General features: G+C 39.3%; 1 protein-coding gene across 24 annotated transcripts in view; it reads left to right on the forward strand.

The window, feature by feature from the left end:
- Positions 1-26,719, forward strand: part of FANCI (FA complementation group I) — a 73,534-nt gene continuing 46,815 nt past the window's right edge. For 5 of the 24 annotated variants that reach the window (XM_510581.9, XM_054667896.2, XM_063795338.1 and 2 more), the window contains exons 1-10: positions 88-228; positions 3,797-3,899; positions 14,854-14,926; positions 16,873-17,003; positions 17,746-17,902; positions 17,982-18,039; positions 19,589-19,630; positions 20,074-20,197; positions 20,694-20,779; positions 24,582-24,708. In XM_510581.9, the coding sequence (XP_510581.5) occupies positions 3,816-3,899; positions 14,854-14,926; positions 16,873-17,003; positions 17,746-17,902; positions 17,982-18,039; positions 19,589-19,630; positions 20,074-20,197; positions 20,694-20,779; positions 24,582-24,708 (882 nt within the window). In that variant the 5' untranslated portion in view covers positions 88-228; positions 3,797-3,815. Of the gene's footprint in view, positions 241-1,375; positions 1,488-1,771; positions 2,005-3,796; positions 3,900-14,853; positions 14,927-16,872; positions 17,004-17,745; positions 17,903-17,981; positions 18,040-19,588; positions 19,631-20,073; positions 20,198-20,693; positions 20,780-24,581; positions 24,709-26,719 lie in introns of those variants that run through there. The other 19 variants (XM_024349357.3, XM_063795339.1, XM_063795340.1 and 16 more) reach the window with 9 other exon arrangements.

Raw genomic sequence — 26,719 nt, forward strand, 5'->3', positions numbered from 1 at the left:
GTGCTCATCGGCGGTCCCGAGCGCGAGTTCGGACAGGCAGCGCCCCCCTCCGACTGTGAGCTGGGACGCTCCCGCACGCTTCCCGGCACCCCTTCAGTCTTCATGGTACACCCTGCCCGCAGGCACCCGGACGGCGGAAGTGAGCCGTGGGGGCGGATCTTGTTGTTACGGGTAACGGAAGTGTGGCGGCCTTGGGTTGAGCGGGCTTTTTGGAAGTTTGTGGCGAAGGTGAGGCCCGAGGTGAGTGCAGAGCGGCTCGCGAGTTGCTCGGGCTGTCGGACTGGGCCCCTGGGAGGGAGCGGTTCTGTGGGGGAAAGGAGGCTCCTGTCCTGACTTGGCGTTCTGGTATTTTCTCTGGCGTGGAAAACGCGCTCCGCTGTCTCCCGCCGCCTGCCTCAGCTTTCGCAGTTCCCTCCTAGGGGAGTGCCTCGGTCGGAGCCCCTTCTGTTAAATTCTTCCCCCTTGGCCGAGAGTCAGCTCTTACTTCTGAGAAATTTCCCTTAACCTTGCTTTGCATTTGTTGTCCGGTCGCGGTCTCCATCACCAGCTGCTTCGTGTTATAGTTTTTGTATTTGCGCTCACGGCTTGTTAACTGAAGAACCCGGAAGGGAAGGCCGCGGCGTTTCCCGCCGGCGGGGCTCTGCCATTCTCGGATCTCGGCTTCAGATCTCTGATGCTCCCCAGCGTCTCTTGGCAAGGAATCTACTTCGCGTTCAGGGAATTCACAGCCACCCGCCTCTGGTCTTACCTCTGGTTTTAGGATGATTTTAGCAAATGTGCCTAGGTTGATTTAAACGTATTCCCCTCCGAAGCCGCCTGCCCCTTCTGGCTGGACACCTTTTTAGGTTGGTGTGTCCTGTTTGCATCCGGTAGTTCAAAGCATGGGATCTTGGAGTCTGGAGCTGGACAGACTCGGGTTTCACTTCTCTCTCTGCCACTTGGTAGCCTTCTAATCTTGGGGGAAATTCCCTAATCTCTGAATCCCAAAAGTTGTTCATCCAAAATGGGGCTAATATTACACCTACCTAGTAGGTGGTGTTGTGGGCGTCATGTTAATGAATGTAAAGTGCTGGGTTCGGTGTTTTCCCTATTATAGGGGTTCAATAATTTGTTCAACAAATATTTGTTACCTAGTTTGAGCTAGTTACTGTGCTAAGTGCTGGAGATACAATGATAAACAAAACCAGCTACGGCCCGTGTCCTTACGGGACTTATAGTCTAGTGGGAGATAACATTTGTTAATCTGATAATTACACATGTAATATTAAAAATTAGTGACAGTATGTAAGAGAGTTTACTGGTGCCATGAGAGGATGTACTAGGGGAACGTTTAACCTAGACTGAGCTTTTCTTTTTTTTTTTTGAGACAGAGTCTCCCTCTGTTGCCAGGCTGGAGTGCAGTGGCGCGATCTCGGCTCACTGCAACCTCCGCCTCCTGAGTTCAAGTGATTCTCCTGCCTCAGCCTCCCAAGTAGCTGGGACTACAGGTGCGTGCCGTCACGCCCAGCTATTTTTTTTTTTTTTTTTTTTTTTTTGTATTTTTAGTAGAGACGGGGTTTCACCATGTTGGCCAGGAAGGTCTGGATCTCTTGACCTCGTGATCCGCCCGCCTTGGCCTCCCAAAGTGCTGAGATTACAGGCGTGAGCTACTGCGCCTGGCCTAGACTGAGCTTTTGAGGAGATGTGGATTGAGCTGAGATCTGAAGGATTTGTAGGAATTAGTAATAAAAGATTGGGGGGCAGTGGATGGAAGCAGGAATATTTATTTAAGTTCCAGATGGAAACATGTGGAAGGGCCTGTGGCAGAAAGAACTTGGAGATTTGAAGGAGTGGAAGCAATTCTGCATGGCTGGAGCAGAGTGATGAAAGGGAGGTAGGCATGGGTCAGAACTTGCAGGACTTATTTTATCCTTACTTAAGGGTTTTGGACTGATAAAGCAATGGAAGCCACTGAAGAGCTTTAAGATGAGGATGGCATGGAGGGAAGATAAGTCACATAATCAGGTTTGTGTTTCAAAAACATCACTTTAGTTGCTGCGTAGAAGGGAACAAGTTAGGAAACGATTGCAGTAGTTCAGGTGAGAGATGGTGGTGGTTTGGAGTAATGTGTCAGTAGTGGAGATGGAGAAAAGTAGACAGATTTGGGAGATATTTAGTAGGTAACATTGACAGGACTTGGTAATGGATGTGGTGAAGGATGAAGGCAAAGTTGTTAAGAATGTTACCTAGGTTTCTGGTCTGAGCAGCTGAGTGGATGATGGTACCATTTATGGAGACGGGAAACACAGGAGGAAGAAGAGGAGGAACAGATTTTCTTTCTACTAGGCTGTACTTCCCCCTTCTATTTTCATAGCTACTCACTGAATTCTATCTGCTTCATGTGCCTCCATTTCATCCCATCTTTTCTGTTCTCCAGTCACCACCCTAGTACAGGTCTTTATCATTTCCACTAAAATAACTTCCAAGTGGTCTCTTAGCATTTGCTGTTTCTTCTTACCTTCTCCCCACTTTAATCTGCACAAAGATGCTAGGTTCTGTTTCCTCAAACACTTGCAATCTTGTGAGATTGTCTTTTGCTCAAATTTTTTAATGGTTCTCAGTAATTTACGAAATAGAATCTAAATTCCTTAACCTGTTTACTTCCAGCCTATCTTTCCAGCCTTCCTACTCACTATTTTCCTACTTGGATTCTACCTCAGCCATTTTACTCATTTTCCCCAAAGAAATTTCTCATTTCCCGTATGAATGCCTTTCTTCATGATACCCTTCTCCATAATGTATACAACCTGGTTGTCTGGACTACCTATATTTAATCTCTAAGTTCCAGTTCAAGCTTTCCTCTGCTGCGAAGCCTTGACATTTAAGAACACAGTTACATCTTTTACCTTGTTAACTTCTCAGCTTTTCTTTCTTTCTTTCTTCCTTTCTTTTTTTTTTTTTTTGAGACAGAGCCTCGCTCTGTCGCCCAGGCTGGAGTGCAGTGGCGTGATCTCCGCTCACTGCAAGCTCCTCCTCCCGGGTTCACGCCATTCTCCTGCCTCAGCCTCCCGAGTAGCTGGGACTATAGGCGCCCGCCACCACACCCAGCTAATTTTTTTTTTTGTATTTTTGGTAGAGACGGGGGTTTCACCGTGTTAGCCAAAATGGTCTCGATCTCCTGACTTCGTGATCTGCCCTCCTCGGCCTCCCAAAGTGCTGGGATTACAGGCGTGAGCCACGGTGCCCGGCCTCTTTTTTTTTTTTTTTTTTTTTTTAAGAGACAGGGTCTTACCTTGTTGCCTAGGCTGGAGTACTGTGGCATGATCATAGCTCACTGGAGCCTCACACTCTTGGGCTCCCCTTCTCACTTGTTTTTATACCATTTAATTGGCACATAGCATTTATAGTGCTATTGGTTTATTCATTTATTTGTCAAATACTTTATCACATGCTTATGGTAATATATAATGTATTACATACTTGATATGCTGTTAAATGGAAGCTTTGTTCTAGGTAGTATGGTGAGTAGATGGTAACAAGTGTGGGCAAAAATTATGAAACCACTTGATTAGAATACAGATTCCTAATAAGGCAATTCCAGGGAATTTTCAGGATTATTTTGGTTAGGTTAAGAATCATCTTGCCACTGAGCTTAAGAAGAAGAAGAAAAAAGAATCAGCTACTTAAAGATAGTCCTAAGTTTTTTGAGCACCCATTGCATAATAGGTATGAAATATTCAGTTAACAGGGAAGGAAAACAAATCAAGTTTGTTTATTTCTGGAATCTTCACCCACCTCTGACGTTTTTCCCTTGTAGTTCTGTGATATGAGCAACAATGGACCAGAAGATTTTATCTCTAGCAGCAGAAAAAACAGCAGACAAACTGCAAGAATTTCTTCAAACCCTGAGAGAAGGTGATGTGAGTATTAGGAAGCATGTTCTGCTAAAAGTAAATGTCAGGCATGATGACACATTCAAAGGACATGTGAGAAAGAAAAATTACGCTGCTTCTTCATATACTCCCCATTCACTGTAGGAGACAAGGATTTATTTAATAATAATTTATAGATGTAAAGAAATTGGGGTGAGGGAATGAGAGAAATAGACTACTTGAGGGCATTTGTGACCAAGTTTAAACCTGAAATAGTTTAAGAATAGAATGCTTTTACAACTGTATTTATAAAAGCAAATTAGTATACTTTTATGGTCCTCAGAACAATCCTATTTGATGATAATATCCAGACTATAGTTACTGATTGAGACATTAGTTTTGCATTTTGATGCTTCTCTGTATTTTTCCGTAAAGAAATTAAGTTTATAAGCGGCAAAATATTTTGAAATTATTAGTAAAAATTAGGGCCTCTGTTTTCACTATAAGTGTAGGATTATAAAATGGGATAGTAATTGCCTTATATGTTAGGCTGTTTATTCTCCCTAATGTTCTTTCTCAGCTGATATACTGCTCCTTTTTCCGTAAGTGATCTCATCCTATCCAGGTCCCTGCCTGGAAAAGAATCCCTCTTCAAGGTATATGTATAAACAAGTAAAGACATTGAGTATCATGGGATTTTTTTCCTTTTTCTGTCAGTTGATGAGTATTATGTTTTTAAGGGAATTTTTATGTGTTAATGTTGTAGTTATTGAAGGAAGGTGCATCTTAGTGTGTGTTATCTGACGTACTAACTAGGAATTGATGCAGTGTTGCTCTTTGATTTTTTTTCTTTGAAATTATCCAAGATTGCCTTTATAGCTGTTTTTTGAGATGACTTGTTGCATGAGTTGTAACTTGAATCATTCTATAGACAAGATTTGATTGAAACTAGCATTTAAATTATTTATTTAAAGTTTCATGCCTCAAATTGAAGGCGTGAACACTGTCAAATTGAAGACAGTGTTCCAGATGTTTTCTGACTCTAGGATAGAGTAATGCTAATATTTCCCTCATTTTTCCATTAATGCAAAATCAGCTTTTTGGCAGCAACATTATATTGTAGTCTCATTGCTCTTATATTTATTTTTGTATATGTTGATAAGTTGCTAAGTTTCCTTTATCTCTGAAGTCCTTTTAGAATCCATGTTAAAAATTATATATAGGCCAGGCATGGTGACTTACACCTGTTGTCCCAGCACTTTGGGAGGATTCCTTTAGGCCAGGAGTTCGAGATCAGCTTAGGCAACATAGTGAGACCCAGTTTCTAAAAACAACTACCAAAACAACAAACTTTATATCTGTTAACTGTCACCTTTTTTAGATTCATCTTGTTTTACTCCATCAAGATCATTTTGTATGATTCTGCTGACCATATTAATCACCTTTTTATCCTCTACAAATTTGTTAAGCATGTCAGTAATATATGCAGGCAGTTCATTTGATAAAATGTTCCACAGAAGATGAACTCAGAGTAAAAAATTATAAAACACATAAAGAAGTCCTGTGGCAAGAAAGACTCAAAGAGAAATGGGAAAATTCATATTCAAGGATTTAGAGCAATCTGAAAAAAATCTTTAATTATTTAACACAAATACTTAATACAGTGTTTAACTTTATTTATTTAAAGGTGGGATCTCACTCTTGCCCAGGCTGGAGTGCAGTGGGGCGATCTCGGCACACTGCAGCCTCAACCTCCTGGGCTCATGCAATCCTCCCACCTCAGCCTCCTGAGTAGCTGGGAGTACAAGCATGTGCCACCATGTCCGACTAATTTTTGTATTTTTAGCAGAGATGGGGTTTCGCCATGCTTTCCAGGCTGGTCTTGGACTCCTGAGCTCAAGCAATCCACCCACCTCAGCCTCCCACAGTGCCAGGATTACATGTGTGAGCCACTCTGCCTGACCTAGTATTTAAAATATTTGAAGATGTAAATGAAGGAATAGAACTCACAAAATAAGGGATGGATTTAGAAAACAATGAAAGAAAACTTCTTGAAATGAAAACCTCAGTAGGTGGTTTAACAGTAGACAAAACATGGCTAAAGAGAAAATTAGTAAAGTGGAATACAGAGCTGAGGATAACTAAATAAAGCACAGATTGTAAAGAGGTGGAAAATATAAAGAATATTTAAAATATATGCAGAGAACTTTGATAAGAATATATTATCTTCTTAAACACATAGAATGTTCATAAAAATTAATCACACGTCATATACTAGAGCACAAAGAAAACATGGGTAGGTCCCATAAGGTAGAATTATTACAAACTATTGTCTGTGATCACAATGCAATAAAACTGGAAATGAAAACTGAAACTAAAAGTCAAAAAGCAAAGACACTTTTACTTGGAAATTAAAATACCTTCTATTCAACCATTGTGGAAGACAGTGTGGCGATTTCTCAGGGATCTAGAACTAGAAATACCATTTGACCCAGTGATCCCATTACTGGGTATATACCCAAAGGACTGTAAATCATGCTGCTATAAAGACACATTCACACGTATGTTTATTGCGGCACTATTCACAATAGCAAAGACTTGGAACCAACCCAAGTGTCCAACAATGATAGACTGGATTAAGAAAATGTGGCACATATACACCATGGAATACTATGCAGCCATAAAAAATGATGAGTCCATGTCCTTTGTAGGGACATGGATGAAGCTGGAAACCATCATTCTCAGCAAACTATCACAAGGACAAAAAAAACAAACCCCGCATGTTCTCACTCATAGGTGGGAATTGAACAGTGAGAACACTTGGACACGGGAATGGGAACATCACACACCGGGGCCTGTTGTGGAGTGGGGGGAGGGGGGAGGGATAGCATTAGGAGATATACCTAATGTAAATGACGAGTTAATGGGTGCAGCACACCAACATGGCACATGTATACATATGTAACAAACCTGCATGTTGTGCACATGTACCCTAGAACCTAAAGTATAATAAAAATATATATATATATATAAATAAAAAAATACCTTCTAAATAACTCTTGGAGGAAAAGAGATACAAACAAATTACAGGATTTTTTAAGAATAATTACAGATAACAAAAATACTACATGTTAAAATCCATGGAATAATGTTAAAAACAAGTGTTTAACAAATGAAATAATGAAATCAATACAAATGAAATAATGAAAATAAATTCCCAACTCAAAAACCTAGAAAGAAAGTAAACAACAACAAAAAACACAAGAAACTACTAAAGATAAAAGTGGAAATTAATAAAGTAGAGAACAGAAAAATAGTGGATCAAATTAATCAAAATCTTGGTTCTTTGTGGGGGAAAAAACACCATTAATTAATATAATAATCAAAACAGTGGAGTAAAAACATGCACAAAATGAGAAATGACAAGGGAGAAATACTGTTAATACAGAGAAAATCTCAAAAAATACTGTGAGACTACAGTAGATTCCTGTGCAAATAAATTTGAAAACCTAGAGGAAATGGATAATTTCTTAGGCACGTACAGTTTAATAAAATTGAGCCAATTTGAGATGGAAAGCTTAAGCAGACCAGTTTCCATAGAAGAAAAGAGAAAGTTATGAAGGAACTACTTCATACAAAAACACCAGGCCCAGATAGATTGGCAGGAAACTTCTGTCAAACCTTTAGAGATCAGGTAGATAGTCCTAATGCTACATAAATTGTTTTAGAGCATAAATAATAAAGGAAAACTTCCAAGTTCTTTGAATGAAGCAAGTATAACATTGAATTAAATAAATATAACATTGATTTTTTTATGCTATCTTTATCAGGTATAACCTTAAACCTCATAAAGATAGCATAGAAAAAAGAGGATATAGACTAATGTAACTTATGAATATTGATATAAAAGTCTTAAATATTAGGGGACAGATTGCAACACCACATTTTAAAAAAGTACACCATGATCAAGTGGGATTTAATAGCAGGAATACAAGGTTGGTTCAGTATTTGAAAGTATATTACTATAAAGATTATACGATTATCTTCATGGATCAGAGAAAGGCTTTGACAAAATTCAACACTCATTCCTAATAAAAACTTGAGAAAAATCAGAATGGGTGGCTGTTTCCTTTACATCATAAAATGTATATATCTAAATTCTAGAGTCAGCATCTTAGTGGGAAACCATAGAGACATTTCCTCTAAGGCCGGGAACAAAGCAATGATGCCTACTGTCTCCATTACTATATAATGTTCTGATTTGCTAGCCTATGCATTTAACCTAGAGAAAACAATCACAGGCATAATAATGGAAAAATAAAGGCTGAGTGCAGTGGCTCACACCCATAATCCCAACGCTTTGGGAGGCCAAGGTGGGCAGATCACTTGAGGTCAGGAGTTCGAAACCAGCCTGGCCAACATGGTGAAACCCCTTCTCTACTAAAAATATAAAAATTAGCTGGGCGTGGTGGTGTGTGCCTGTAATCCCAGCTACTCGGGAGGCTGAGGCAGAAGAATCACTTGAACCTGGGAGGTGGAGGTTGCAGTGAGCCCAGATTGCACCATTGCACTTCAACCTGGGTAAACAAAGTGAGATTCCATCTAAAAAAAAAAAAAGAAAATATAAAACGTCTCTCTTTGTAGATGGCATGATAGTATACCTGGAAAACCCTGGAGAATCTGTGATAAAACCATCTATAAACGAATTCATCAAGGTAGCAGAATATAAAATTAGTATGCAAAAATCAGTAGCATTCATACATAATAGCCAGTTAGCTCACGCCTGTAATCCCAGCACTTTGGGAGGCCAAGGCAGGCGGATCACCTGAGGTGAGGAGTTCTAAACTAGCCTGGCCAACATGGTGAAACCTCAACTCTACTAAAAATAGAAAAATTAGCTGGGCGTGGTGGTGCATGCCTGTAGTCTCAGCTACTCAGGAGGCTGAGGCAGGAGAATTGCTTGAACCCGGGAGGCGGAAGTTGCAGTGAGCTGAGATCACGCCACTGTACTCCAGCCTGGGCCCCATTTACAATAGCAACAGAAAAGTTAAAACAGGAATAAACCTGAGAAATGTCGAAAACCCATGTGAAAAAAAACTGTGAAACACTTCTGAAGGACAAAGTAGAAAACTAAGAAGATATCCCCTGTTCTTGATTGGGGAGTCTCAACATCACGAAAATGTCAATTCTTCCAAAGTTAATTTATCAATTTAATACCAGTAAAAATCCCATTGAGCTATATATATAAGTTGACTGCAAAATTCATATAGCAAATTGTACACACAGGAATAGTTAGGGAAAAGCTGAAAAGAGCTCTGAGAGAGGATTAACCATAGCAGAGACTAAACACCACAAAAACTTTTATAAATAAGAGTGCAGTACTGGTACATGAGTAGATGAACAGAAACGGAATAGGATACAAAGAATAGAATAGGTAATGCATAAGAATGGAAAGTCTCAAAATAGACCCAACTACAAGTAAAATCTAGTATATAATAAAATTACATCTTAAAACACTGAAATAAAGATAATCTTTGACAAATGATATTGGAACAACTGGATGGACATTTGGAAAAAATAGATGAAATTAGATGTGTTTCTCATATTCAAGAGAAAGCTCCAAATGAATCAGAAATTTAAATGTAAAAAACAAATCTAAATAAATGTTAGGGCTGGGCACAGGGGCTTATCCCTGTAATCCCAGCACTTTGGGAGGCTGAGGTGGGAAGATCGCTTGAGCCACGAGGTTCAGATTACAGTGAGCTATGATTGTGCCACTGCACTTCAACGGATGAAAGTGAGACTCTGTCTCTTAAAAATAAATAAATAAATAAATAACTTAAGTATATGTTAGAAGAAAACATGGATGAATTTCTCTTTAAGCTCAGTGCAGTGAAAAGCTTTCTAACTGTCATACAAAATATAGATGCAAGAAAAGATAAGTTTGTCTACATATAAGTTAAAAAGTTTGTGTGGCCAGAAATACCATAAGCAGAGTCAAAAGACAAATGGCAAACTGGGAAAAAATATTTGTAACGTATCACAGAAAAAGGATTAATATCCCTAATTCATAAATAACTTGTGGGGGGGGGAAGATAAACTGTATTTTAAAAAGGCAAAAAACATGAGAATAATCACTAAAAGATATATAAAAATGGCCTTAAACATAAGAAAATATGCTCAACTTCACTCATAATAAGAGAAATATAAATTAAAATAAAAGATAGTGATCCACCTGCCTTGGCCTCACAAAGTGCTGGGATTACAGGCAGGAGCCACCATGCCTGGCCCCATGTATATTTTTATGTGTATAAACATGCATACATTTCCTGGCTCTCTCCAATGAAAGAACCATGAAGCAAAGATGCCATAGTTGCTCGGTGTGGTTGCTCACGCCTGTAATCCCAACACTTTGGGAAACTGCGTGGGTGGATCACTTGAGTCCGGGAGTTCAAGACCAGTTTGGGCAACATGATCAAATCCTGTCTCTATAAAAAAATAAATAAATAAATTTTTAAAAGATGCCATAGTAACAACAAACACACCCATCACCTAGATCTTTGCTGTTTCATAACCATTCCTCACTCAAGGGAACCAGGGCTCTTCAGAGAAATGGATAAGTTTATGCGTGGGCAGGATGGATACAAGATGAACCTGGAACATCTTGCTATACCAGAAAGTAAAGAAGTGCTCAAAAAAGACAGTGGGGGCGTGTCACAAAGACGGAAGAGCCAGCTCGAAGGGTTTCCCTTTGGCCAAATCTGGGACTATTTGAGCATCAAAATAAGTTCAATAATGAACCATTGAAAAATAGAGATTTATAAGTCCATACTCATAATTAATAAATAAATCACTTTGGGAGTTCGAGGACGGAGGATCACTTGAGTCCAGGAGTTTGAGACCAGCTTGGACAACATAGTGAGAACCCACCTCTACAAAAAAATAATTTAAAAAATTAGCATGGCATATCAGCACACGCTTGTATTCCTAGCTAACTGGAGGGGTGCTGAGGCAGGAGAATTGCTTGAGCCCAGGAGTTTCAAGTTATAGTGAGCTATGACTGTGCCACTGCAGTCCAGCCAGGGTGACAAAGAAGACTCTGTCTCTAAGTAAGGTAAGTAAAGTAAGTAAATGAATACATGGGTAGAAAGGAGTTCTCTTGCTTACAGTGCAGGAGTTGTAAAATCATTCCTTTGCAATTGTAATGGTAAAGATTGAACCAGACAAGAAATACCAATGGATGTTAAATCCAGGGGGACTTTAAAAACATTGATACGATACAATTAATGAAGCTAAGAACCTTATTCCAACTCTCCCCAGTAATTATTTCACTAATGTTCTCTTTATGTTCCAGGATCCCACTCAGCATCCTACATTGCTCTTAGTTGTCATTTCCCCCTGATTTCCTACACTCTGCAATAGTTCTCAGTCTTTCCTTATCTCTATCGATCATGATAGCCCTGAGGAGTATTGATTAGTTGTTTTGCTGAATGTGTCTCATTTAGGGCCTGTTTGGTGGTGTCTCATGATTGGACCAATGTCTTGTATCCCTGGCATAAGGACCACAGAAATGGTACCATGTCCTTTTTAGTGTATCAAATCACTGAGCTCTTGATGTCAGTGTTATTCCTGGTGATACTGACTTTGATAACCTGGTAACAGTGGTTTCTGCTGGACTTTTCCATTTTACAGGAAGAAAAGTAGATGAGGAGCAAGATATTTGCATGATCTTAAAGTGTCTCCCTATAAATTGCTTACTGGTGGCAAAGGGACGGGGTGGGGGAAGTAATTATAAAGTGGGATCAGAATATCACCAATGAGGGACAGATGGACATCATGTGCTTCCTGATGTGATACTCTGAGAATGACATGATATCACCTGTGTTCTTGTGAGACCGCATAAACTCAATCTAGCCACAAGGAAACATCAGACAACACAAAATGAGGAATGTTCTGTTTTTTAAAAACTAAAATTTATTTGGATTATGCTGTTAACTTGGTAGTTACAGTCTGCCAATTAAAAATTTTAAAGCCTTCTGAGGTAACAGGGATACTTAAATCTTACTTGCTCTATTTCTGAGTTTTAAAATGTAGTAAAAAGCATAACTGAACATGGTCAAAAGAAAGACTGAAGATCACATAAGTGGAAGGAGGAAGAAGGGGAGCAGAGGACAGAGTCAATAGAAGAAAATTAACATTCGTTGAGTACTTGTCGTGTGTTAGGCTCTGTGCAAATTCTTCTCCCCTTTATCTCAGTCCTTTGAGGTGGGGAAATGGACACACATAACAGATTAAGTTGCCTGAGGTTATATGGCTAGTAAATGGCATAGCTAGGATTTACATCCAGGGCTTCTGATTCTGGATCCAGCTTTTTTTCCCTCTTCCTATGCCACACTGCTTTCTGTTGAAACTGAACTATTTCAAAAAGAGTCAACAGCTTCTCATCCTTGGCAGTGCTCACGTTTTGGCTCGGATAAATCTTTGTTGTGGGCTGTCCAGTGCATTGCAGAATGTTTGATAGCATCTCTTACCTCTACCCACTAGATTCCAACAGCATCCTTCCAGTTGTGACAACCAGAAATGTTTCTAGACATTGTCTAGTGTCCCCTGGGGGACAAAAATCACTGGTTGAGAACTGCTGCTCTAAGGGTTGTGTCAAGGACCAAGTACTCTGTTGGAAGGTATAGGCAAGAGTAGTCAGATACTTCTTTATTATATATTTAATAGAGAGATGGACTCCAGCTAGAAACACCAGCCTCATGTACTTGTGGAAGAGATAGTTTATTGTTTTATTAGTCTTGGCTTCTGTGACACCTCTCTCTGGAGATTATCCTCCAATGTTATTGACTTCACTTTCTCCATTGTCTTTGCTGGCAGCTGCTTCTCTTTTTAATGACTGACTCTCGGTGTTTCTCTTCTTTATATTCTTTCCTGGATGGTCTCATCTGTTTCCATTGATGCTCCACTTGGCATATTTCATTGTCATCTATTTGGCACTTCCACTTGGATATCTCAGAGTAGTGGTTCTGAGCCTCACAGCAGACCCGAATCATAAACTGTGGGTAGATCCTGGAAATTTAGTAAGCTCTCAGGGTGATTTAGATGCTTCCTTAATCCCGAATTTTCACCACGTAAACAGATGGTGCCACTATCCACCAGCTAGCTGCTTAAGCCAGAAATTTAGGAATCCTCCTTGATTTCTTTCTTTTTTGTTGTTTTTTTTTGATATGGAGTCTCGCTCTGTCACCCAGGCTAGAGTGCAGGGGCGTGAGCTCGGCTCACTGCAAGCTCCGCTTCCCGGGTTCATGCCATTCTCCTGCCTCAGCCTCCCAGGTAGCTGGGACTACAGGTGCCCGCCACCACGCCCGGCTAATTTTTTGTATTTTTAGTAGAGACGGGGTTTCACCGTGTTAGCCAGGATGGTCTTGATCTCCTGACCTTGTGATCTGCCCACCTCGGCCTCCCAAAGTGCTGGGATTACAGGCATGAGCCACCACGCCTGGCCAGATTTCTTTTCCTTCATCACCACCCCCTACTTCCCTTCCAAACTAAGGAATTTCTATCCTTAGTTCTCAAATATTTATCTTAGATCTATCTACTTTTCTTCATCGCCTGTATTAGTGTACTAGGGCTGCTGTTACAATGTATCACAAATTGGGTAGCTTAAATAGCAGCAATGTAATGTTTCACGGTTCTGGAGACTAGAAGTGCAAGATCAAGTGTTGTCAGGGTTGGTTCCTTTTGAGGGCTATGAGAATTTGTTCTGTGTCTCTCACCTAGCTTCTGGTGGTTTGTTGGCAACCTTTAGCATTCCTTGGCTTGTGTCACCTGATCTCTGCTTTCATCTTCACCTGACATTCCCCCTGTTTGTGTTTCTGTGTCCAGAGTTCCCCTTTTTATAAGGGCATTAGTCTTTGGATTAGGACCCATCCTAATGACCTCAACTAATCTCACCTACAAGAGCCCAATTTCCAAATAAGGTCACATTCTAAAATACTGGGGGTTAGAACTTCAACATATGAAATTTGGGGTTGTGGGGAGGACACAATTCAATTCATAATGCCTCTATTACTTTGGTCTAGGCCACTGTCATCTCTCTCTTAAACATGGTAGCAGTCTACTAACAGGTATCCCCATTTCACTCTTAAACCCCCATAACTCATTCTCCACACAAGGAGCAAGGATGATTTTTGAAAAATCTATCACCCCATTTCCTTCTTTTCTCTTTAGTAACTTCCGTTGCACTTAGAGAAAAGCTAAACTTCCTACCATGGCCTGTAAGATTCTTCATAATCTGGTCCTTTCCCGTTTCTCTTCAAACTCATCTTCTACTACTCTTTTCTTTATTATTCTCCAGCCATGTTGATTTTTTTTTTTTTTTAAGCAAGCCTTTGGCCTCAAATATGCCAAGTTCTTTGCTGCTTCTTGGACATTGCACGTGATCATACTTCCATCTGGAATATCCTTCTCTAACTCCTTTGAATAATTAGCTCCTTCTTGTCCTCCAGGTCTCTACTTAAATGTCACCTACTTCTGAGAAGCTTCCCCTTACTACCCTAGAGGAAATTTCCTTCCTTTCCTCACTTATTGTCTATCTCAGCCTCTTATTTGGTTCTTTTACAATTTTTTTCTGCCATCCTTTCCCCTCCTGCTCTATTATGAACTCTGAGTCAAATTACTATGTCTGTTTTGTTCATCTTTATAACATGCCTAAGGAAAATAACATGCTCAAAAAGTATTTGTTGGATGAATGTATGTTCCCAACTTAGTGCTAAGTTATAAACATAAATGTTTATAGAATGAGTAAGAATAGATTTTAGTCTTGACAGTCCAGGATCATATTAAGATATACCCTCCTCTGTCTAAAAATTATGGTGTTTGTAATACTTGGTGTCTCTGAATGATCTGAACGTGACAGAAGAGTACTTTTTCATATTGAGTGTTTAGGTCATTGGGGTAAAAGACTGTTGCCAGAGACTTGTAGCTTTTTCTTTCTTTGCAGTTGACTAATCTCCTTCAGAATCAAGCAGTGAAAGGAAAAGTTGCTGGAGCACTCCTGAGAGCCATCTTCAAAGGTAATAATAATTAATGTCACTTCTGTCTGTCTCCTGCATTCATTGGTAGATTTGTTTAGTTTTGGTACTTTTCTTACTGTTTGAAGCCCCACTGGAACATTTTCCATGTTTTGAGGATTCTACAGAATCAACTACAGCAGCAGTTTCCTGTCTAGTGGACTTAAGTAATTTTACTGAAGGGAGTTTGAAGTGGCTACCTGAGATTGTGTTGCTGATTTGGGGGCCTATAATTACAGAATGTGCTTTTCATAAAATCTGCTTTGGTTTACTTGTGCTTTTAAGATTGTGGAGAAGAGAACAGCAATGTTTAATACATAATCCATGCTTAGCAAGGGGCAAGTAACCTCTGAGGTTTAATGAAATGGGGTATCTTAAGGTGCCTTATATAGAGATTCTTCATGCCCGGTGAGACATATTTGTTTTCTTGTCTTGAACAAGGGCTAGTTTAAGTTGTTGCAGATTGTGATTTATAGTGGTTTTATAAATTCTGGTAGGATAAAATTTTACAAGGCAAAAATTAAAAGTGTCTTTGGACTCTTAATTAGGTATGTTAACTTGGTTTATTTTTCTTCCCCCAAGTAAATTAGATCTCTGCTGCAAGGGTACAAAAACACATCTTCCTATTCATGAAAGAACTTTGAAGATTAGTTGAGTCAACCTGTATGGAAACTTGCTAAATATTTTATAGAAATATCAGAGAAAAGGAAATAATTAAAGATCAATAGCAACTGCCTATGTACACTACTACTAAATGGAAGAGCAATTCTATGGCTTTTAGTATATTCAGAGTTGTGTATCCATTACCACAATTGATTTTAAAACAATTTCCTTACCCCTGAAAGAAGGTTTGCATCTCTTAGATGTCACCTCTCCAAACCCCTAGTCTATTCCAGTCCTAAGAAACCACGAATCTACTTCTTGTCTCTACAGATTTGTCTATTCTGGACATTTCATTTAGTGGAATCATTCTATATATGGTCCTTTGTGACTGACTTCTTTCCTTTATAATGTTACAAAGGTTCCTCTATGTTGTAATATGTATCAGTACTTTATTTTTACTGCTGAATAGTATTCCATTATGTGGATATACAACATTTTTCCATTCATGAGTTGATGAAGACTTAAGTTGTATCTATTTTCTGGCCATTATAATACTACTATGAACATTTGTGTATAAATTTTTGTGCGGACATGTTTTCCTTTCTCTTGGATATATATCTAGGAGTGGAATTGCCGAATCATGTGGAAACTCTTATGTTTAACTGTTTGAGAAACCGCCAAACTGTTTTCCAATGTGGCTGGATTAGGATGCCAATTTTTTCACATCCTCATCAACACTTGTTATTATCTTTTTTTTTTCAGTTTTGATTTATTTTCATCACTTTTTCTACATGATCCAGATATTTTAAAATGCAAAGAAAATTAACTTTAATGATATGTTCCAGGATTGGCACTAAAAAAAATTTTTCAGACTGCAAATGAGTTATACAAATGAAAATATCAACTGGAGATCCCCTTATCAAAATGAAAGCACTCAACTTATTAAAAGTTCACAAGTATTTGTATAGAGCACATTAAAAAAGTCAGCTTGCTAAATGTTGTGATTTTAAAGAACGATTGCAGAAGTCTGAAGAAAATAGATTAGTTATTAAATTTGGGTTACTGGACTTCTCAAAAGCTGTAAGACCTATTAGAAGGTTACTTCATCCTGTAATTATTAAAATAAATTAATAGGTAGATGAAGAAAAGATGACATTTTAGTCCCTTTATTTTGGCTAAATTAAGCACTTTTTCAAAGCCCTTAACCATTGCTGTTCTAAGCACCGTAGTAATCAGTCGTTTGATAATTCTATTTTTTTGTATTTAACTACAAACCTGTTCGTTTTTCCTATTTACCTGTCAATGTTGTAAGACTTGTTTCTGAACCCCCTGTTTAAAACAATAAGGTTCCCCCTGCTCTGAGGAAGCTGGAACACTTAGGAGACGTAAGATATACACTTGTTGTATCCAGTTGGTGGAATCAGGGGATTTGCAGAAAGAAATAGCGTCTGAGATCATAGGATTACTGATGCTGGAGGTAAGATGGCAAACAAAAACTTTTATTTGGGGGTAGATTTTTGAGGGTTTGTAATTTGTTGAGGGAAGGAAAACTTAAGTGCCCAACCTAGCATAGTCCTTATTTATGAGTAAGACCTGTTGTTAAAAAACAAAGAAGCAGGCCGGGCATGGTGACTCACACCTGTAATCCCAGCACTTTGGGAGGCTGAGGTGAGGATCGCTTGAGCTCAGGAGTTTGAGACCACCCTCTGCAACATGGTGAAACCCCATCTCTACCAAAAATACAAAAGAAAAAAAATTAGCCGGGCTGGTGGCGCATGTCAGTGGTCACAGCTACTTGGGAGGCTGAGGCAGGAAGATCGCCTGAGCCAGGGAGGCGGAGGTTGCAGTGAGCCGAGATTGCGCCGCTGCAGTCCAGCCTGGGCAGCAGAGTGAGACCCCGTCTCAAAAAAAAAAGCAGATGAATGGGTTATAATCCACTTAGATGTACATATTACATTTCTGGTACCATGGACATATATCTCTTTGAAGAGCTGGCATATCTGAAAACATCAGGGAACCGATACAGGATTCTAACTTTTGAAGCCCTTCACAATTATAACTACGTACCAGACAGAGCAGAATGATTCCATAAATCCGTTATGGGACCAGTTCTGGTTCTCGGTCAATTCATTTATTTCAGCAAAAGACTTTATTTCTTAGAAAGATATATCAAACATTGGATTTCTGCTTGAGATTTCCTTTATCCTGTGAACTTTTAGGCTCACCATTTTCCAGGACCATTATTGGTTGAATTAGCCAATGAGTTTATTAGTGCTGTCAGAGAAGGCAGCCTAGTGAATGGAAAATCTTTGGAGTTACTACCTATCATTCTCACTGCCCTGGCTACGAAAAAGGAAAATCTGGCTTATGGAAAAGGTAATTTTCTTCCGACTTTAGTGGCTTTTTCTCTATGCACATAATCAAATTTATTGCTCAGTATATTTTGCATTTCTAGGTGTACTGAGTGGGGAAGAATGTAAGAAACAGTTGATTAACACCCTGTGTTCTGGCAGGTGAGTCTTGTTAATATGTATAACTTTCTTAGGAATACAAGTGGCCAAAAAAAACCACTTTATTTCAGGAATTTATGTCTGTGGAGGTTTTAAGTCCTTTTTTGTTGTTTTTAATATAACACTATAAAACTATTTAGTCTGCAATGAATTAGTGAGAAAGAAATGATTTACTATATTCTGTCCTCTAAGACTGTTCATATAGTTTTATTTGCTTGACTGTATCTTCTTACAGCAATTTAGTGTGTTAAGATACACATAATTAAATGTTAATTTAGTGTGTTTAATGCTCCAATCTAAGCATTATTGGAGTCTCAAGGTCGTGAAGGCTGGGAAAGTCACCCTGCTGCTGCATCTTTTCTTTTTTTTCTTTCTTTTCTTTTTTTTTTTTTTTTTTGAGGGAGTAGAATATACAAGTGATGTATCCTTTAACCAGTAATTGTATTTCTGGGAATCTACATTAAAGAATGACTCCAACATACAAGAAAATCCTCACATATGAACATGTTCAACACAGAAATTTGTGACCAGTATAAGCATACAGTAATAGAGACATGTAAACTATGTAAGTTAAGGTAGAGCCACTCCATGACATTTATACCTATTAAAAGTGAAATGTATACATCAAAGATGAAAAATTCTTACCATATAATTAACAAAGAGATTACTATGTTATATAATACTGTGATTGCGTGTAGGTTTGTTAAAAAGAACAAGAAGGGAATACCCAAGATTATCTAAACCAGAGATAATTGCTTTTATGGTTCCTTACATAAGATCCCTTACATAAATCATTTTAAGCATGTATTTATCAATTAATTTGTTTTTAATTACACAAGAGTTTATTCAATACATACTGTAATATACCTTGCATTTTTTATTTAATACAACTGTCCATGTCAGCATATACAACTCTACATCATTCTTTTTAATGGTTTGCAGTAATCTATTATTTGGCTAATCTACAATTGTCAGATTATTTGGTTATTTCCAGCTTTTGTGCTATTACAAAGAGTGTTGCAATGAATGTCTTTTTTAATTTTAAATAGAGATGGGAATCTTGCTTTATTGGCCAGGCTGGTCTCTTGAACTCCTGGCCTCAAGGGATCCTCCTACTTTGGCCTCCCAAAGTGTTGGGATAATAGGCATGAGCCACTGCACCTGGCCTGAAAATCTTTATATATCTAGATGACCTTTTATAAGCATGTACATGGCATATATTTCAAATAGTAAATTGGGTAGATCTGTGATTATGTGCATTTTTAAAGTTGATAACTACTGCCAACTTGTCATACATTCCCTAAAACAGTATGTGAATAGAGTTTGTTTTCCACAATCTCACCAACATTGGGTATCATCAGAATTTTGATTTTGCGAGTCGGGTAGGTTAACAACTGCTATTTCATTGTTTTAAATGGTATTTATTTGATCTTGTTTCTCGGTATTGCAAAATCAAACTTGAATTGGCCCTGTTTTTTTGTCCTCATTAATTTTACAAAGTTATATCTAAATAAGTTGTAAAGAAATAAACTTTGTCATTTTCTTCTACCAGGTGGGATCAGCAATATGTAATCCAACTCACCTCCATGTTCAAGTAAGCATCATCTTTTCCCTTTTCTTTGTATATCCTGCTTTGTGAACTTACTTGCTAGAAATTAAACTACAGCAAACGTAAACATCACTCTCTCCTGATTGTAAGAATATTAGTAGTTATGTTTTCTGTTACAGATTCACAGATTCCCTCCTCACTCCTGCCTCCTTTTTGGCTTTACTTACTTATTTAAAACATAACTTTATTTTTTTTTATAAGAATGACTTTGCTTAGGTAAGGTTATTGGTTCCCTTAAAGGTTCTTCATTAGAGAAAAATCAAAAGGGACAGTTATAATAATCTATTATCTCTTTAATTCTCTGCTCCCAAGTTTTATTTCTTAAAATATGTTTAATGGAATTTTAACCACTGTAAAGCCCTGAATTGAATTTCTGAAAACAAGGCAGTTAGACACTGTCTATAGCCTTTAGAATCTTTGATCCACAGGGATGTCCCTCTGACTGCAGAAGAGGTGGAATTTGTGGTGGAAAAAGCATTGAGCATGTTCTCCAAGATGAATCTTCAAGAAATACCACCTTTGGTCTATCAGCTTCTGGTTCTCTCCTCCAAGGTACAAATGGAAAATTGTTTCTCCTTAGTTCTGGTGGTATGACCAGTTATGACCATTCAACCTATTCATACCCTTGGTTTATATTAGCAGAGCAAACATAGCCGAACATAGATGCTTTCATTTCACGTGAGCAAACATAGCCGAACATAGATGCTTTCATTTCACGTATAGTGGTTTGGTCTGGTAAAAGGATCATACTTCTCATCCAAGGAAAACATGCACTATCTCTTGTATTGCCACGTTTTCTTTGCGGAGGTAAAAGGGATAAAGATCTCAGAAAGGGTAGACTATAGGCCCCATAAATTCTTACAGTAAGAGGTATTTCAAATCTTGTTTCAACATGAAAGTGTTCTATACATTCTTAGTTTGAGTCTAAGTCATAGATTATTTATTTAAATTTGTACTGGAGAATTCTTTAAGCTGAAAACTACTTTGAATTCAACTTGGTTATTTTGCTGTTAATTGGGAGACCTTACCAATTTTGTATTGTTTTCAGGGAAGCAGAAAGAGTGTTTTGGAAGGAATCATAGCCTTCTTCAGTGCACTAGATAAGCAGCACAATGAGGAACAGAGTGGTGACGAGTGAGTAATATAGTGTAGAAATAAAGATCATTTTTACAAATTCATCTTCTCATTGTGTATTATAGCTATTTCATTTTCTTCTCTCTCACCGCCTACCTTCACCTCAGCACAAAACTTTTCTAATCTTCTCTTAGCTACTCAGTAATAAAGAGAATAACATGATCTCTTCAGCTCTTTCATTTTCACCTTTCCAGGAAAATAATTGTCCTATAAGCTGCAAGTTTAAAACCTATTTATTAGGTGTCAGCTCTCTGCCAGGAACTGTTTAGCCTTGGGGCTACCGTGCTGAACCAGTCAGACAATGTCCCTGCTCTTGTAGAACTTCAATTTTAGTGAGAAGAGGAAAGAAAATAAATAACAAGAAAAATATTATAGTAAAAGTGCTATGCAGGTAATTCAAATGGATGATCTACCACTGACGATATAGCTACTTTAGATTGGGTCAGGGAAAACCTCTCTCAGATGTGCTATTTTAACTGAAGCCTGAATGATAAGATCCATAATATATAGATCAGAGAACATTCTCAGGTAGGGAAATAATACAAAGGCAGAAGAACAGTGTGACATGTCTGAGAAACAGGATTTTGGGTTTTTTTTGTTTCGTTTTGTTTTGTTTTTGAGACAGAGTGTAGCTCTGTGGCCCAGGCTGGAGTACATTGGCATGATCTCAGCTCACTGCATCCTCCACCTCCCAGGTTCAAGTGATTCTCCTGCCTCAGCCTCCTGAGTATCTGGTACTACAGGTGCGCACCACTACGCCCAGCTAATTTTTGTATTTTTAGCAGAGACAGGGTTTGCCATGTTGGCCAGGCTGGTCTCAAACTCCTGGCCTGAAGTGATTCACCCTCCTCGGTCTCAAAGTGCTGGGATTACAGACATGAGCCACTGTGCCTGGCCAAGGATTTTTGTTTTTTCTTTCTTTCTTTTTTTTTGAGATGGGATCTCACTCTGTTGCCCAGACTGGAGTGCAGTGGTACGATCTCGGCTCAGTGCAACCTCCACCTCCTGGGTTCAAGAGATTCTCCTCCCTCAGCCTCCTGAGTAGCTGAGATTGCAGGCATGCGCCACCACGCCCAGCTAATTTTTTGTATTTTTAGTAGAGATGGGGTTTCACCATGTTGGCCAGGCTGGTCTTGAACTGACCTCAGGTGATCCACCTGCCTCGGCCTCCCAAAGTGCTGGGATCACAGGCGTGAGCCACCGTGCCTGGCCGGATTTTTTGTTTTTTAAGCAAACATTTGTAGGATGTTCATTCTGTGCCAGGTGCTATTCTAAGCACTTTAAACCTCACAACCCTATTTTACCTCTACTTTATGGATATGGAAATCGAGAGACAAAGAATTTAGTTAGTTTGGCTTGAGCAATTTATTAGAGGTGGTTTCTTATTTCTTTTTTTTTTTTTTTTTTTTTTTAAGAGTGTCTTGCTCTGTTGTCCAGGTTGGAGTACAGTGGCACCATCATAGCTCACTACAGCCTCCAATTCCTGGGCTCAAGTGACCCTCCAGCCTCTGCTTCCCAAGTAGCTGGGACTATAGGCACGTGACACCAAGCCTGGCTACTTTTTTTTTTTTTTTTTTTTTTTGAGATGGAGTCTCTGTCACCCAGGCTGGAGTACAGTGGTGTGATCTCGGCTCACTGCAACCTCTGCTTCCCAAGTTCAAGTGATTCTCTTGCCTCAGCCTCCCAAGTGGCTGGCATTACAGGCACCCACCACTATGCCTGGCTAATTTTTTTTTTTTTTTTTTGAGAGGAAGTCTCACTGTGTTGTCCAGGCTGGAGTACAGTGGCATGATGTCAGGTCACTGCAAACTCTGCCTCCTAGGTTCAAGCGATCCTCCTCCCTCAGCCTCCCTAGTAGCTGGGGTTACAGGTGCGTGCCACCACGCCCGGCTACTTTTTGTATTTTTAGTAGAGATGGGCTTTCACCATATTGGCCAGGCTGGTCTCGAACTCCTGACCTCAAGTGATCCGCCTACCTTGGCCTCCCAAAGTGCTGGGATTACAGGCGTGAGCCACTGCACCCGGCCCAAGCCTGGCTAATTTAAAAATTTTTTTCTAGAGATGGTCTCACTGTGTTGCCCAGGCTGGTCTTGAACTCCTAGCTTCAGGCGATCTCCTGCCTCAGCCTCCCAAAGTGCTGGAATTACAGGAGCAAGCTGCCACACCCAGCAGAGAAGGTGGTCTTAGATACTAAATTAGAATAAGCTGACAGAGAATCAGATTTTGGAGAAAATAATTAGCTCACTTTTTTTTTTTTTCAATTAGCTCACTTTTGACCACACTAGGTTTGAGATATATATTAGGGTCCCATAAGGAGATATTAAGCAGGTACTCTGGAGTAGTAGGGAGAGGGCTGAACTGGGGATAAGACTGGAAGAGACTAAAGCCAAGAGACTGGATGGGATTTTATCAAGGGAAAGCATGAAGAAAAACCTAAGACTGAGTTCAGAGGCATTCCACCATTTCAAGGTCAAGCACTTTGGGAGGCCGAGGCAGGCAGATTGCTTGAGCTCAGGAGTTCAAGACCAGCCTGGATGACATGGTAAAAACCTATCTCTACAAAAAGTACAAAAATAGCCAGGCGCAGTGGCTCATGCCTGTAGTCCCAACTACTTGGGAGGCTGAGGCAGGAGAATCACTTGAGCTCAGGAGGCGGAGGTTGCAGTGAGCTGAGATTGCACCTTTGCATTCCATCCTGGGCAATGGGAGTGAATCCTTGTCTCAAAAAAAAAAAATTTTTTTTTTTTTTTTTTGAGAAGAGGCCAGTGATGATGCCCTGGAAGCTAAGAGAAGAAAATTTTTCAAGAAAGAAGTAGTTAATTGTGTCAGATCTGAGATGTTAATTAAGATGGGACTTTATTGTTTTTGACAACTTGGAGGTCATTTGTGACCCTTGAAAAAATAATCTAATGTTATTGCGAGGGTGAGGGTAGAAAGAGGATAGAAGCCTGATTGAATTGGATTGTACTGGGAAGAGATTGTGAGATAAAAAAGGAGAAATTATGACTATACACATTTATTTTACGAAATCTTGTAAAAAGAAGCAGAGTCTGGGCACAGTGAATCGTGCCTGTGATCCCAACATTTTGGGAGGCTGAGGCATGAGAATCACTTGAGCCCAGGAGTTCAAAACCAGCTGGGTAATATAGTGAAACTCCATCTCTACCAAAAAATAGAAAAATTAGCCGGGCATAGTGGCACATGCCTGTAGTCCCAGCTACTCAGGAGGCTGAGGTGGGAGGATCGTTTGAACCTGGGAGGTTGAGGCCACAGTGAGCTATGATCATGCCATTGCACACCAGCCTGAGTGACAGAGCGAGACCCTGTCTCAGATAAATAGATGGATAGATAGATAGACAGACCGACAGGAGCAGAAAATTGGGCAGTAGAATTTCTGGTAAACACCTGCCTTCAGTGATTGTATGAGTTTAGCTTGAGTTGGTCTACTTGTTCATCGTAGCACCTGTCCTTGTCTCTCACTCAAAAACCATAGCTCATACCTTTTTGTTGTTGTTGTTGAGACAGGGTCTCTCTGTTGCCTAGGCTGAAGTGCAATGGCACAATCTTGGCTCACGGCAACGTCCACCTTCCGGGCTGAAGCAATCTTCCCACCTCAGCCTCCCAAGTAGCTGGGACTATAGGAATGCCACCACACCAGGCTGATTTTTTTGTATTTTTAGTAGAGGCTGGTCTTGAACTCCTGGGATCAAGTGATCCGCCCGCCTTGGCCTCCCAAAATGCTGGCATTACAGGCATGAGCCACTGCACCTTATAGCTCATAACTTTCTGTTGAATCTTTTAGGCTATTGGATGTTGTCACTGTGCCATCAGGTGAACTTCGTCATGTGGAAGGCACCATTATTCTACACATTGTGTTTGCCATCAAATTGGACTATGAACTAGGCAGAGAACTCGTGAAACACTTAAAGGTAGCACCAAACTTGTAAGGTGATCTGGGTCTCTTTTGAATGAAAGTGTTTGAACTTAAGCCACTGTTATGCCAGTTAATGACAGGAAATAAATACTGTAAAATGACCCTGGGTGTGGAGGATCTCTTTTTTTTTTTTTACTTTAAAAGTGGAAAATACATGATGTTACCACACTCCCTTTTTTTAATGTCCTCACTTTAGCAGTATACCACATCCTTAAGCAAGCCAGAAAGTTCTATTTAAAAAAACCCTCAAAAGTTCTAATGCAAAAAAGTGGGAAAAAAGTTGAGAACTATTCAGCAGGAAACTCAAAATCTAATTCTAAGTAGATTATGTGTCACTGTCTTATGTGACCTTCAACTATGGCCTCTGCTTTCTCATTTATGAATTAGGATGTTGCATCTAGTAGTATATCGTGGAGTTGTGTGATGCTAAGTCATTCATCATGAAGTATTTGTAAAGCAGTAAAATAAAACTCAGAAGTGTTTTAAACTATATTAAAAGTAGTGTACAGATATATTTGTTCCTCCAACTTTTTAGTTTGAAAATTCTAACTCAGAAAAGTTAAAACACTACATAGCGTGAAGAACACCTATGTTCCCTTCACCTAGATTGACCAATTATTAGACACTTTGCCACATTTACCTCACTTTTTCTCTCATACATATTCTTTTTCTGAACATTTAAAAGTAAGATGCAGAAACCCAAGCCCTAACACTTCAATGCCTGAATATTTCAGCATGCTAAGAATAAGGACACATTATCACAATACCATCATCACATCTAAGAAAATTAACAATAATTCCATAATATTATTTAATTTATATTCCCTATTCACATTTTCACAGTTGTCTCTAAAATGTCTTTTGCAGCTGTGTTTTTTTTTCCCTCTGCTCCAGGCTCTCATCAGGCTTCATGCATTGCATTTGGTTGTTCTTTCTTTCTAGTTTTAGACTGATTTTTTTGAAGCATCAGCCCACTTGTCTTGTAATGTCCCACATTTTTGGATTTATCTGATTCTTTCCTCACGATTGGGTTCAAGTTAAACATTTTTGGCAAGAATACTTCGTAAGTGATGTGTACATTTTCTTGCAAGGGCCAGATACTAATATTTTACACTTTGCAGGCCATGCAGGTTCTGTCACAACTACTCAGCTTTACCATTGCAGCAAGAAGGCAGCCATAGACAAAATGTACTAACGAGTGTGGCTGTTTTCCCATTTATGGACACTGAAATCTGAATTTTATTCCGTTTTTATATTGTGGGATATTATTCTTCCTTTGATTTGTTTTTTTTTTTTTTTTTGGATAGAGTCTCACTGTGTCACCCAAGCTAGAGTGCCGTGGCCCAATCTTGGCTCACTGCAACCTCCACCTCCCAGGTTCAAGTGATTCTCATGCCTCAGCCTCCCAAGTAGCTGGGACTACAAGTGCATGCCACCACGCCTGGCTAATTTTCGTATTTTTAGTAGAGGCGGGGTTTCGCCATATTGGCCAGGCTGGTCTTCAACTCCTGGCCTCAAGTGATCTGCCTGCCTTGGCCTCCCAAAGTGCTGAGATTACAGGTGTGAGCCACTGCACTGGCCTTCCTTTGATTTTTTTTTTCCCCCAACCATTTAAAACCATAAAAACCAGTGTTAGCTCATGGGTTGCACAAAAACAGGTAGTGGGTTGGATTTGGCCAACAGGCTGTATGTAGTTTGCCAACCACTGTTCTGTGCATTACATCAGGAAGAACATAGTATTAGCTACCTTGCTATTTGTGAGGCTAAATCATTTGCTTTTAAGAAAATGACCATTGATTTTCTTCATTTATAGGTACATATGTATCCCTTTGTATTAGAAAGAAATCTATAGGATCATAGTTCGAGATAGTATTGAAAATCCTTTTCCCAACAACATTTCACACAAGGTTTTCGTTTTCCCATCTATTGATGATTCTTGGCCTAAATCAGTAATTATACCAGGAATTCAAATTTTATATCTTTTTTTTTTTCTTTTTGTCCTCACA

Source organism: Pan troglodytes, chromosome 16 (genome assembly GCF_028858775.2).
Source record: "Pan troglodytes isolate AG18354 chromosome 16, NHGRI_mPanTro3-v2.0_pri, whole genome shotgun sequence".
Lineage (NCBI taxonomy): Eukaryota > Metazoa > Chordata > Mammalia > Primates > Hominidae > Pan > Pan troglodytes.